The sequence below is a fragment of the Lathamus discolor genome, chromosome 15, assembly GCF_037157495.1.
Source record: "Lathamus discolor isolate bLatDis1 chromosome 15, bLatDis1.hap1, whole genome shotgun sequence".
In the NCBI taxonomy this organism is placed as follows: domain Eukaryota; kingdom Metazoa; phylum Chordata; class Aves; order Psittaciformes; family Psittacidae; genus Lathamus; species Lathamus discolor.
The window spans coordinates 4,532,150-4,546,089 of NC_088898.1; the positions used below are offsets into that span (position 1 = coordinate 4,532,150).

Sequence of the window (13,940 nt, forward strand, 5' to 3'; positions counted from 1 at the left end):
TAAATACTATTGAGCATCAGCGCCAGTCCTTCACAATAGATCTTAGCCTCAGTCCTCGGGGTACGAATGCTCCCTTGGAGTTTTAGAAGCTTGAGTGTAAAACCAGGTTTCACATTTCTTGATTCTGCTCTCGATTAAGTCCAAAATTGCTTCTTCCATCTCAAGGCTATGCTCAGTCTCAGACTTTCGATTACAGATTCTTAATATATAGCTAAAAATGTGTGTTCTGCATGCCACTCATTACAACCTATTGGGCATGGTACAAGAAAGGCTGAAAGAAAAGTTCTCCATTTCCACCCCCACACCATAAAGAAGATTAAAACATTAAAAAGACCAATTAAAAATAGGGAATCTCATGGCAACATTTTCATTAACCCTCCCCAGTTCTTCTTTCTGTCTCATTAGTCATCACAGGGAGAGGAAGGATCATTTTAATTAGCAGCATTGTAAAGCTTTATTTAAGGCAACTGCCCCTCCTGCTGCTCTGTGGATTACCCTGCCGGCTTATAAATACAATACCAAATCATTAGCAGCCAAAAACAACACCGCTGAAGGGTTTGCAAGAAAGAAGATCCACTATGGTTCATGTTTAGGGCTCTTTAACAATGTGCTTTTTCCTTATTCAGGCATAATTCAAGCGTAATATTGGGCTTTACAAAACAACTCAATATCCTCTTACAGCAAAGCCCTTTCTAGTTGAGGATACCATGTGTTCAACTTTCTTCCCCTTTGTTTTCAAGGCAGTGAACGCACAGAATCGCATCTGATAGGATAGACATGGTAGATGGGATCACAGGTTTTCCAACATCCCAATTTAGAATTACTTGTTAAATTCCCAAATTAAAGGCACTGCTGCACTCTAACAGCCTTGCAAGAGGGGGGTGAGCAATGAGACCACAACCAGGGGAGGCTGGTGTGGAGCATTTTAGAAAGAGGTTCTTGTGAGTTTAAGATGAAAACAAAGCAGGCACCCACACTTCATGAAAAGGAAATTGCTTTTTCCACCCATTGCTTGCTGAGTTTCACATTTCTTACAGAAATGAGCCTAATGGGTCTGTTCTGTTAAGAAACAGTCAGCCAGTGTTTCTAGCCAGCAGTCTCCATATACCTGGGAGCGCAGTCCAGAGTGCGTGTCTGTGCGGAAGAACAGATTTGCTTTCCATCACACCCATGTAATGTGTGAATCAGCCCCACTGCAGTGCACAGGCTTGTTCTGAAACTAGTCTAAGTCACTACATTTCGATGAGGAATTAGATGAAGACCAAGATCTCTCATCCTCTTGCAGGGTCCTGAGTCAGATACATTAATGGAAACAAACAGGACAGTGTGACTCTGGATCCTAAGCAGCCCAGGGCTTGGGAAGATCTGAATGTTGCCTTCCAGCTCCTGACTATTCTGTTGTCATGCAAACAAACAGAACACTTTCATTCTGGAACACACTGCAGCAGCTTCCTCTTTTGCAACCAGCAGAATAGTGATGAAAACATCACATTTATTAAGATGTAAGTGGTACAAAATGTCCTCCTTACCAAGAAACCACAACTCAGACTATTAGGACTCCCCATTTAGATCTGTGGCCTACTTTTCCTGACCTGAATATGTAACTACGGTCTCTTCAGTACACCTGGGTGCTGCGATCTCTAATTGTTTATCACTGTCCAGCCAAGCCAACCCAGTCGTTCCCTTGGAGCAACCCGTTAGATACACACAGGAGTTTAGGAGCTGCAAGTACTTTACAATGGGGTTTTCATCTCAGGATCTGATCTTTTAAAGTTCTAATATACAGCTGAAGCTAGCTGAAAGTTTGAGATAACTTCTTTGCTGCTGGCTGCCAAGTTGCACTAATGTATATTAGACACCTAAATCTACCCTTTTGTTGCTTGACATGAGATATAGAAGATCAGACCAGAGGACAAGAACTGCTAGCACTGAAGTCCACAAAGTCCAGTTCACCTCTCCCTCAAAGCAGGCTTGTGCTTGCTTCAGTTGAGAGCACTGAGCAGAATGTGGAGAATAATACTAGCTTCTTAAGAAGCAAAAGAGCATATTCTCTCAGAAAAGGTTTAAAAATGATGCCATGAGCTTGATTTCATCTACATGAACTACTGTTAAAGTAATAACAAAAAGGAAGGCAGTAATGATGTATCACTGAATGATTAATGTATTGCTACATAAAGTTCATTTCATATGAAGTCAAAATCTGTGTCGAAGTTTACACAGAGAGGTGATATCTTTTATGGAAGTAAAACAAAGATAGACAGAGCAGGTCACAGACCTGAGCTACTCTCCCTAAATGCTCATCACCAGACCTGGGGGAGGTTTACAGATGCCAGTGACCTGCCAGGACCTGAGCAGGAGAACCAAAGCTTCAAGGGTTGTTGGTCTCTGGAGATCAGGGTTGCTAAACTCACTTAAAAAACAGACAGTGACAAATAGTCTGAGTAACAGCCATTGTGAAAGCTTATAGAAGAATTGCTTTGTTTTCTATTTATAGTCGTACTGTATTTTTCTTGTAATACATTTTTAATGACTTATAAAGCTTAGTTATTTATTCTCCTGAAGCCAAATACTTTCTCACCCTGATAATGCAAGCAAATAAGCTTTGCACAGTAAAGCTACATGTGAGATGGCTGGATCTGCTCCCTGCACTGGCAGCAGGCGGGGGGTATGGGGTGCGACAGGGTGTGCATGCTCCTAGCCTGCTGCTTGGCTCTTGGGAGCCCCATGGCATTCCATGCCACTGATGCAGCTCCCTGCTGCCTCTCTGCAGAGGACTGCCCATAGAGGGCCCTGCCTGGGCCAGAATATTTCTAAAGTAGTAATTATTCCATCTTCATACAAGAGAATTTCTTTTTATGGTTACTTTGCTCTACATTTCCTAATCCAAAATCAACCTTAGTTAAAAAACAACCCCCAAAACATAGGCAGTGGCCCCTTCAATCTGTGTGCTGAAAAGTTAAGTAGCATGAACAGCAGACCAAACAAAAGCAGAAGATGGGACTCTTTGAAATGGTGCATGAAAAAAAAGATATATATATATTATGAAATATAATTAATCTGCTAAACCAGCATCCACCCCTTAGCACAAATGCTGATTGCCTCATGATGAGTCTAACCAGAATGGTATTAACTCTACTGATATTTCTAAATTGTTATGTACCCAATATTTTCTTTTGACTCTTCTTTATATTTAGATTAATAACTATGTAATCACTTCATTAGTTTATTTAGATTGTTATTTTAGGAAATTATTGTTTAGATCAGCCTTGTCCTTCCCATTTCTCTGTGCTTTCCCAGAATTAAGTAATATCTGAGGAAACCAATTAATTGTAACTCGACCGCTGTAATGGGGTCTGCTCTACGATGTGGCAATGTCTAATGGAGTTTTAATTTCCCTGTAGTGAGTCAACATTTGCTTAAGGAGAGAAGACTGTTAGAGCAAACCACTGTCTGAAACACAGCTTCTACCAAGCCTGAGGAGTTGAACTGGCATCTTTGGGCTGCTACTTCTTTTCTTGGGGGTAAAATTCACAGAGGGAAGTAGCTGGGGTATTGGAGAGCATCCCGATTCCCACCGCAGGTTGAGGTTTCCTGTGAATGTGCAGAACACGGAGGACATACAGCCCTACATGGCCCTCAGGTTTCACCTCCCAACCTTGCAGGAATCTGGAGTGCTGAAATGGACTTGTCACCCAGTGAAGGTTTGACAGCCCTTTTTCAATGCATGGTCTTCCTTAGAGGATACTTATTTACCTGGCCTGGGACCTCACACCGCAGTTGCACTAACTAGTCCTTGTCAAGGACTAGAAGACCATTGTGGTAGTGGGCTCTCAAAAACTAAAGTCTTATCTCCAAGGAGCCTGCTTGTCCCCGTGTAACTCCTGATACACATGGGATGTCAGAATTTACAACTAGATTTTTTCCATTAATTGCATTGTTCAGAGTATTTAGCACCAGCAGAAGTTACATTTGGGATTCTGGATGGAGGCAAAGCATCCAGAGCCCTTTCAAATGCCCTAGTCTCTCCCTTGTTTGGGCTCTGGGCATCTTTGCAAGCCTCAGCCTATATGCTGTTAACTAATGACTGCTTTGCTTGGTGAACAGTGACAAAACTTCTGAAGTCGGGCTGCCTTTCCCTATCTGCTGACAGCTTAAAAGATTTGAAACAAAGCTACATTATGATGCAACCAAATTCAGCAGCATCTGATTAACAAAAAGGAGGCCACAGCTACCTGACAGCAGCCGGCGGTTATTTTTTATTTCCAAAACAAACTGCTGGCCTCAAACATCCATACATGTATTTATTTTTTTGTTTAAATGTCTCATTTCCACGTTTGGGTTTTTTTCTTTTTTTCATGCAGGGAAATAAAGTTCTTTCAATTCTTCTTCTCATAATAAGTCTGTCCAAAAATGATGTTGCTCGTTGTGTTGAAAGACGGTTTCATTTTCTACTCAAAATTGGTATGAAAAATTTGCCTTGCCAAATGAACATTGTATACTGAACTTGTCAAATCCTCTCTCCTGACACAAATAAAAGATAACATTGGGTGGCAGCATGTAAAACAGCACTGACAAGACAGCTAGGATGGAAGCAAAGAAATGCATATTTTTCTCTTTCTCTCTTCCCGAGAAGAGTAGAGGAAACATCCAGGTGAGTGAATGCTGGCGTGTTACAACCAAAAATACATCTTCTAAAGACTTAACAAGCCATTTCAATGCAGGTTTTACGATGAATGTAAGCAATTCCTTTTGTGATTAGTAAAATCATGACAAAAATCTTGACTTTTTCCAGGCAAACAAGAAAGTCGCTAAGTAGAAGCGGAGTGGCTGGATGAAAGGGGTTTTCAGTTAAAAGTTCACAACTCTGCTGTGCAGGTTGGAAGGACTGCTCATAGCTACTCATAGCACTGCTGGAAATTATTCTGAGTATAGTTAAAAATAAATAAGGTAATGATAGCACTTTCATTAGATCTGCAGTCACACCATGTAAGTTATTCCCTCCCCCCCCCTTAAAATTGTTGATTGCAGGCTGTTAAGCTGTTTATCAGCCCAAAATTGCATTTCTTCTCTCCTAGGGGTTGCCTCTTAAAAATCACAACAACTGCAGAGTTAGGAACAAGAAAAGACTCCTAAAAACTGCACTTTTGGATTTGGGGGGGGAGGAATACAAGCATGAAACACAGATTGCACCTTCAAATCCCCAATGGCATCACGCTTCTTTGTTCTGCTAAGAAAAATTAACCTCAATCTCGGCTCAAGGTCCCCCGATTGATTATCATAGTCATTTAAATACTGTAATCTCATTTTCAGCATCAGGGAAAGGGAGCGAAAAGAAGAAAAAGAGAAAGAGGTGGGGAAGCGAGGGGGAGAGAAAGAGAAAACAGAATAAATTATCTGACAAAAGGAAAAAGGGCCTTTCTGCTTACGGAGCCTATTTCAGATCCTTCCACTTGATTGGAAAAGTTGATGAAGTTTAAATGAAGCAGAATTAGAGGCTCAGGCCACTGAGTATTGACAGGGGCCCATGGAAGAATGTGCAATTCAATAGGCCTGATTTCTGTGGAAAACAGGGGAAAGGCCTAAATGGTATAATCTTCAATCAAATCTAACATCGACACTGACAAGGCAGGGTAATGAGAGAGGCCAGATCAGGCATGTTGGTTAAAGAAATTAATCCCTCTCGCTGCACCAAGAGTTCAGCTTTGATGCCTATTGTATAGACCCCTGTCCCAGCCTATCTAAATGCTAACTAACTGCGAGTGTGATCTGGGACTGTGCTTTTCATTGCTGGGGCTAATCTGATAACAATTTTAGCTCCCTGCTTATGGTGGCAGAGGTAGCGCGGGAGCCTCTCACTGTGGCACCGCGGCGAGGGAGGAGAGGGGCAGAGTGTGGGGATGGACGCAGCCACGTTTCGGCGTGTATCAGGGCTTTAACACACTGTAATACATGGTGATTAGTGTAGTTACAGTCGCCTCCTGATTGGGATCTCCTGGGAACTACAGAAGCGCCCAGGCAGTGAGCAGGAGGGTGGTAGAGAGAGGGAATGTAAAGGGACATTGGGAAGTTGAAAAGCATGCAGCAAACAAAGGGGCTCTTCTACCTGGCGAGCAGCCCGAAGCTTGTGATTAAAACCATCTTCATTTTTCAGGCTAGTTTACTCTTCACTAAGCAATATGAGGTTCACTGTGTTTGCTTTTCTGATTCTGCAGCCCCCCCGCCCACCTTCCAGCCTGGGAGTTACACTATTATTTGAAATCAGGTTTCACTTGTAAGATATTTAGGCACAATCCCCACGTTGATTTGCTTAAAAAAAAAAAACAAACTAGAGATATTTCCCTTGATATTGAAGTTTTTCTTAAAGGCTGTTTTGGAAATCTGGTGATAGGCTCCTTATCCATGCTACTTCAAATAAATGTGAGTAGAAAAGTCAGTGTTAATTTATTTTATAATGGCTAAAAAAGTAAACATCCTCGGAATTGCAGGTTCTGTCTAATCTGTACAATGTGAGCAGCCAAGCAAGAGCAAAGCAATCCCTGCAAGATGACAAAGGCTTCACAAATTCAATAATTAAGCATAAGAGTATCTCTAAGAATTTGCACGGAAAGCAACCTGCCCTTGGAGAAAGTCTGGCTGAAAACTTGCAGAATTGTGGAACTGGAAACACTGGTCCTTGTGATTGCTGTGAATGTGCTTCATTTGCTTCATATTCTGCTGGACAGCCCTCAGAAAGAAGGGAAATATTGTGGTAAAGGTTTAAAAATAAAGAGCGTTTTGCCTTTTCTTTGGGCAGCTGCCCACTGGTTGCCTGCCCAATGCCCTCCTGTCCAGGACAGCCCTTACTGAGCCTCCACCAGCTTTCCCTCTATGCCAGGACATTTTCTTGTGCCTTTTCCAGAGGAGAAAGGATGTTTATTGTTGGTAGAGTGAGAAACAAGGACAGAGAGGAAATAAGGCAGAGGTATTCCTGTGCTCTCACAAGTTTTAGCTGGGTCTTTGGTGCTCTCAGGATTCAGTGTCCCTAGAGAAGGGTTTGTGGATAAGGGCAAAAGGTATCAGCATTTGGAATATCCCTGACTTTCTGCATGGTGTCTTTGATTTGAATTAGTCTGAAAATCATCTCTAGGATTAACGTGGTTTGGGGCCAATGCCATAAACTGGTATTGGCTCTCTCCCAAAGTTTCTTAAATCTTTTAGACAATAAAGCCTGAGTTTTAGGTTCATCATAAAAATTTATAGCCTGCTGCAGCTCTGGATGCACTGTGAGTGCATGGACCCATTTATTCATTTTATTTTTTTTCCCTTTTCAGTCTACATTCTCTTGTGCTTTGGCTGAATTTCTGCTTTTACATCTCCAACAACTCAAGCAAGAGGCTGTACAGATTCTCTGCTATGACAATGCTGCTATTAGGGTCATAATGCAACAATTTGGTCTAACGGTTATCATTGTGCTGGCTGACTTCAATAATGCACTTTTAAATCAAAGGGCCTTTGAAGCTTTATTTCCATTGTATTAGACAAATAAACATAGAAGATTTTCTCCAACATAAAAGGCATTCACCTTGTAATGTTTCAGGGCTTATTAGTCTCACCAATTTGCATTGTTTTGTTCACATAAAGGATCAAAATGTCCTTTTGCTTGCTTTTACGTACTGCCTGCTGATCATTGGGGTGAGCAGCTTCCAATGCCCGGTGCTGCTGGGGCTGTTCCTCTGCCTGCTGAATCACGGCTGGCAGCTCGTAGCCTAAGTCCTGTCTTCAAATAACCAGAAGACCCCCCCCCACACACACACACACTTTCATTCATGCAGAATGTTTATTTGCCTCTTGGAAATGCCTTATTTATTTAGTGGTGTCTGTGCAAAATATGGGAGGGCACTAAAGCTCATAAGGAGTTTAATTTTTAGTGTACCAAATAATTCATTTAAAATCTTAAATGAGTTCACGCTGAGAAGAAAACCCTTAGAAGTCAGAGCATTGGAAAAACAAAGCTCAGAACCAAGCCTAATGATTATTTGACTAACCAGCCCTTCATTAGCTTATTTCTCTAATGAATTATTGAGTTGTACTGTATAGACATTTCAGAATACGTTTTTAAAAGCACAACACTGGCCCTAGATTGCAAAAATATAATAGTAGTAGTGATATAATAATAATAGTAATAAGCACCCAAAATGCTGCATAAACACTAATTAATCTTCAGCATCCCCAAGCAGCAAGCACAGGAGGCAGGATGCTCAGTGCATGGAGTGATTTGAGGTAAACAGTGTAATTAATATCAAATAGAGACAACCTATTCCAAATACAGCTCGCAGTACTTGTGGCTATGCTGCTCTGTCTTACACGGGTTATTCACTAGAGCCAGACAGTCTAAAATCTAGTCCCCAGTCAAGTTTTTAGTAGATGCATTGATTATAAACAGTTGAGAGCAGGTATCAGGAGAGGGAGTGGAGTTATTTAAATCAACAAGCTAACAACTGAAGGAAGTTATCCCAATGCTTTAGAAGCTGCTTGTAGGGCTGTGATGCTGTCAGTGGAGCTTGCTACACCGGGGCTCTTGGTCAACATGAAAGTGACTGTGGGATCTCAGGCTGTGCCTGAACCCACAAAGCTCTCGTGGGGAGCAGAGGTGTGCTGCAGCAACAATGAAGACTGTAGGGACCTGCACACTCAGAGCATAGGTGCTCTATGCAGAAGGAATGATTTTGCTCTCTGTCAGTCCCAGCTGTCACAGAGACACTGCACCTGTGAGGTTCCAATAGCTCATATCTAGTCACTGTCTGAGCATTCAGTGATGGGTATGTATATAAGGAAGCCTTTATTTTATCATCTTCCCTTCCTGTGCAGGTTAGCAGTCCTTGCAGAAAGATGGATGAGGATTACAAAGGTGAGTGGTGTCTCTTGGCTTTGCCCTGAGAGAGGGCTTGGTGAGGTGAGAGGATGAGTCCAGGTTTACCTTGGCTTTTTGGTGTGCTAAAGAAGATGAATGAATTTGGAGGGAAGGTTTAAGAAAATAAAGAAAGGTGAGGGTTAAAGGCTCAAACACTGGGTACAACATTCAATGTAAAAGCCTTATTAGAGCCACAATGCAGGTCTATTAATAACAGCTCCAAGTCCACTGATGGAAAACCTGCCCTTTCAGTAATTACTGTTGCAAAAGGAGCTATAATATTTTTGTTCACACAGTACATTTGCCCGTGTTTATCTTGTATAGAGCTTCGGGGCTTTCTCATGATGTGACACAATTTTAGTTTGGTAAAATGGCTCTACTTGCTTTTCTTAACTGTCCTTCCTACAGATCGTTCCAGAAACCAAAATGATTTTGCAACAACTCCAAGCAGCTCCTTGCTCAGTGGTAAGTCTGACAGCTCAGAAACACTTCATGATAAGGTTCAATAGGCATGAAAGGAAAAAGGAGGAATTGATGAGTGATTTCTGCATTCACTTGATACCTGTGTACTTAGTGGAGTCGCCTGGCCACCCAGCTGGTGCCCTGTGGTCTCCCACACTGAGCTGCCCTCCCTGGGCATGGAGCAGGCTCTCCTGTATGTCCTCTTCCTCCACTGACAAGGGCAGTTCATCCTCCCTGGCCTAGCTAATTCTTCCTTTGCTGTGATTGCCAAAACTGAGGCTACCAGTGTGCCCATTCCTTTGGGTTTTCTGAGGTTTTTCATCGTATATTCTTCTTCAGGAGACTGTAACTGCTGAATTTTTATTGCCTCAGTCCTGTAGCTTTATTATTTCCAATCTTGTTCGGGAAAAAAAGAAAAACATCCAGCCCTCAGGGCTGGAGAGAAAAACTTAGGAAAAATGAATACTAAATGACCTAGCATTCAGGCCAATAAAAAGAGCCTGGCATCAATTGTCATGTAAATAATAAGCTTCTAAAACAGATATTACATGTTCCAGTAGTGCTGTAAACTTCGGTTTGTTAAACCTGTTTCTCCTGCAGCGTGGGTGACTGGGATTGAGACTTGGTGGCAGCCTTTCATAGCCCGCAAAGCACCATCACCATCCTCCTCCTCCTCAGAACTGCCAGTTCTGAAACAACTTTTTAATGTTGAGTTCTGTGGCTGGAGCTCTGCAGGCAAGTTGGTGCCTTGGCTTTGAAGGGGATACATGGAGAGCAGTTCCCTATGTTCTGCATGTCCCCTGGCTGCTCTTTGGCAGTAAGTGGATGCTTTGACACATGGGTCTGGCATTGTTACCTTCACACACCAGGGCTATGTCCAGCTCCAGGCTGGTGACACAATGACTTTGGCAGTGATATGTTGAACTTAATAAAGGCACATTATCCAAAAAATGCTAATATAAATTAAATCAAACTGGTGTTGGCCACTTTTTCTGGAGTGTTTGTCAGGCATGCTGGGGGCTAAGGGCGGTGAATTTTCCTGTGCAGAGCTGGCTTAGTTTTGTAAAGCAGCAGTTTTAACTTTGTACTGAGAAAAGTGCTTGGCTAAGGCTTTACTGGTAAAAACAAACTACCCAAAAATGCTTTGCTCAGATTTCTACTGGCATCAGTAGATAAAGTAGTTTCCCCAGTTTATTTCTTCAGTATTTCCTTCAAGCAAATATATATTGATAAACTAAATTAATTCCTTGATTAATCATATCACATTCTACCAGTGAAAAACAGAGCTTTTGTCCCTAGAAATCTTTATGTGAAAAAGATAGCTGGCATGTGCGAACGCATCCTGGTGGAATGATGGGGCTGGGCAGAGCTGAGGCAAGAGGGTCAGCCAGAAATGCAGGCAGTCGTCTGTGCAGTGGTCTCTGTTTGCATGTGATGCCTCATTTAGAAGATATGTGAGAGAACTGGGAGAGAACTTAGGGGATCCTGTCGTTATCTGCTGCAAAGTAGGAGCTCTGTCATGCTTGCATTAGGGTTTTGGGGACTGAATGCCAGTTGGAAGGAAGATCAGGGACTAAGTGTCCCATCCATCACTACTGGGCCTCAGGTTCTTGTGTATTTGCTGTCTGGTGAACCTTCACAACAGCTGGTGGAGCTGTGCATTCCTCAGTGCCTGTCCATGGCTGCCAGAAGCACTTGTCCAAGCAGCAGTTGTCTCAAAACCTTTTGTCCGTTTCTTCTAAACCATCTTTGTGTCCCTGGTTTTCAGGTGGCATTGCACAGTGTGAGGGTTGGGTCCTGCTGGCCATCTTCTTTGGCAACTCTGTCCAAAAATGTCTGGTCCCCAGGACTCTCCTGGGGTGGGTAAGAGGTCCCAGACTGCAGCTGGAAGCATGAAGAGGAGATGTGGCAGAGGGCTGATGCTGTGTGCATGCCACTATGGGTCCCAGTGAGTAGGTCTGGCTGAGGGTCAGTGCTTATCCAGTAAACTGCCATCCTGTCACTGTCACCTCCTGGCAGTGAAAGACACACTGATACATTCAGTGGGGCACAATGCACTGGGGGAAGGCAGCTGGCAGGAGATGTGGAGTTTGCTCCACAAACTTTATAGCCTAAGTTACAATATGGTGAAATTACCCCTGGTTTGAAGAGTGAAAGCATCTGTTATTAGCTCTGTTACTTTGTGCTGAAGTATTGCACCAGGTGGATACAGATCTCTCTACATCCCTCCAGGCTAGCTTACAGTGAAGGATACCTCCTGCAAGGAAGCCCTGAGAGAACACAAGTTGTCCAGAATGCTAAAATTTAACACTACTTTTTCTCAAAACTTGCTCAACCTTTAGTGTCACTTGGCCAGATAGAAATCCAGATTGGGTCTTAATAAAACATCCTGTGATACATAACTGCTCAGAATTCCTACTACCAGGATGCTCTGCAAGAGTTACACTGAGAAAAAACTCAAGCTGAGGGGAGAAGACATCAGCTGAGTGCTGGGGGCAGAGAGTGCTAGACCAAATGCTCCCATCCAGATGGGCAGAATTTCCACATCAATCAATGCAATCTTAATGACCACAAATAATCTACCTGCAACACAGACACTACAGGAGAGGAGCTGCCCTTCGTAGGATTACCTCAGTGTTGTATCTGTAGACCTGGGATTTACCACACTGATGGGTGGTTTATGCCTATTTCAACTTAGAGAATGTAAATGCATGGTGAAAATAAGCAGGATCAACCCAACTCCTGCAATTATGCCTTCACATACCTGAAATGCCATATACTGGTATACTCTTCTGATTCATATTCACGCCTCACCTAAAGATGTATTTACTAGCACACTTTTCTAAGAAGCAGTTTGGAGGGCTGGAGAAGACGTGGGGCTGCCTCATCCAACCTGAGGAGGTTTGACCACATCTGCCCGCAGCAGCTCTTTGGCGGAACAGGGGACACTGCACAGTTAGGTGAAGAAATCTCACCCTGATCCCACTTCCAAGCAAAGATCCTGCCATTTCCTATCAGAGCATCCAGGGAAAAGAAAGTACAAGTTGTGGATTTGAAAAGTGAAGCTGCTTTTGGGTTATGATGCAAGCCCTACTTTTTTCTTTGCCTTCCCAATAAAATTTCAAATTTTAGAGTTTCACAAGCTAAAAATAAAAATAAAAAAATCAGTATTGCAAGGCTCAAATTTTCTGTGATATTCCGAAATCTTACGGCTGAATTCCAAGCCTGCCGCTGCCGGGCTAGCAAGGGAACTGGAGTTAAAAGTACCACTGTACAGCCGCGTCTAAACGTCACCGCTGGCAGCGATGGGAAACCAGCGCTCTGAGCGAGGCTGGCTGCCCTCCCCCGGACAACAGGGAAAGCGCAGCCGGTGGAACCGCTCGGTGCCAGCTGCGGGGCTGCAGCCGTCGTCCCTCTCGAGCAGCACCGCCCCAGAGCCGCGATCACAACCCCGAGCATCGCGGGGGAGGCTCCTCACCGGGCCGGCGGCGTGGCCGCGGGGGGAGAGACTGGGATGGGAAAGCAGCGGTCGGGGCACGAAGCCATTCTGCGAGTGCCATCCAGGGGACGGGAGCTGTACTTCAGCTGCGGCTGGAGGGGATGCGGGACTCCAGAGCGGGCGGGGGTAGAGCGGGTCCTTCCGTGGTTGTTGGTTTGGAGTGAAATACATGTCTGAAGCTTTCCAAGTCCCGCCCAGAGCTCAGGCTATCCACGGGACCGGGGTACAGCGGGATTGGTAAGGTGAGAAGTGTCAGGGGTTTATGAACGGACCGTAACCTCCGCAGCCGGTCTGTAAATCCCAATATAGGGGTCAGGGTTTGTGTCCCACCCCGGAACCCCTCCGCTGGAGGGGGGTGACAGCGGGGTTTGAAAACCCGCCCCACGCTGCCGCCGGTCTCCAGCCGGGGCCTGCCGGGTGCTTAACGGTGATCAACCACGGAGCTGCTCGAGGAGGAGCCGCGAGGAAGCGTGTTTTTCCTTCCTTGCCATATAAATTAATAGGGTGCAAACCTCTGTTTTCAGCTGCTGTCACTCCCCACGTGCTTTAGCAGGCAATTTTTGCGCTGTTCGCCTGCGGTGCAAGGGGCTGCCCGCGGGACCGTGACCCCTCCCCATTCTCCTGGGTCCCGTCCGCCGTTACCGGCGAGGTGTGTGTAGTACCCGGGCAGAGAGCGGGGCCGGCGGGGAGGGACCGTGTGTCTCACCTTGATGATGAGCGGGTTGCACAACATGCTGTCCCGGGCCACCCCCAGCCGCTCGTTCTCGCTGCCGGACTTCACCTCAGCCAGGGTCAGCGGCCTCCGCGGGGCCGCCCCCTTGCCGCCCGACATGTCGCTGCCCGGGTCGCCCCGCACCGTGGTGGGGGGAGCCGGGGCTGATGCAGGCGGCGTGGCCGTGGCCGTGGCACTGGTCAGGGCCGTGGCTGTGGCAGCGGAGCCGGGAGAGCTCAGCCGCGGATCTGCAGCTCCAGCCCGACGGCGCTGACGGGGGGGGGGGCAATGGCGGTGCCCCGTCTCCTAGCAACCACCGTCCGACGCTGCTGGTCCGTCACTTTGCTAGGTCCGGCTGGGAACGTTTCCTCTATTGA

At 45.0% G+C, this 13,940-nt stretch overlaps 1 protein-coding gene across 1 annotated transcript in view; it reads right to left on the bottom strand.

The window, feature by feature from the left end:
• The window catches only part of CFAP77 (cilia and flagella associated protein 77), a 59,780-nt gene extending 45,917 nt beyond the window's left edge, over positions 1-13,863 (bottom strand). The window contains exon 1 of the mRNA XM_065695363.1: positions 13,558-13,863. Within this exon, the coding sequence (XP_065551435.1) occupies positions 13,558-13,683 (126 nt within the window). The 5' untranslated portion in view covers positions 13,684-13,863. The remainder of the gene's footprint in view (positions 1-13,557) is intronic.
• Positions 13,864-13,940: the final 77 nt, after the last annotated feature.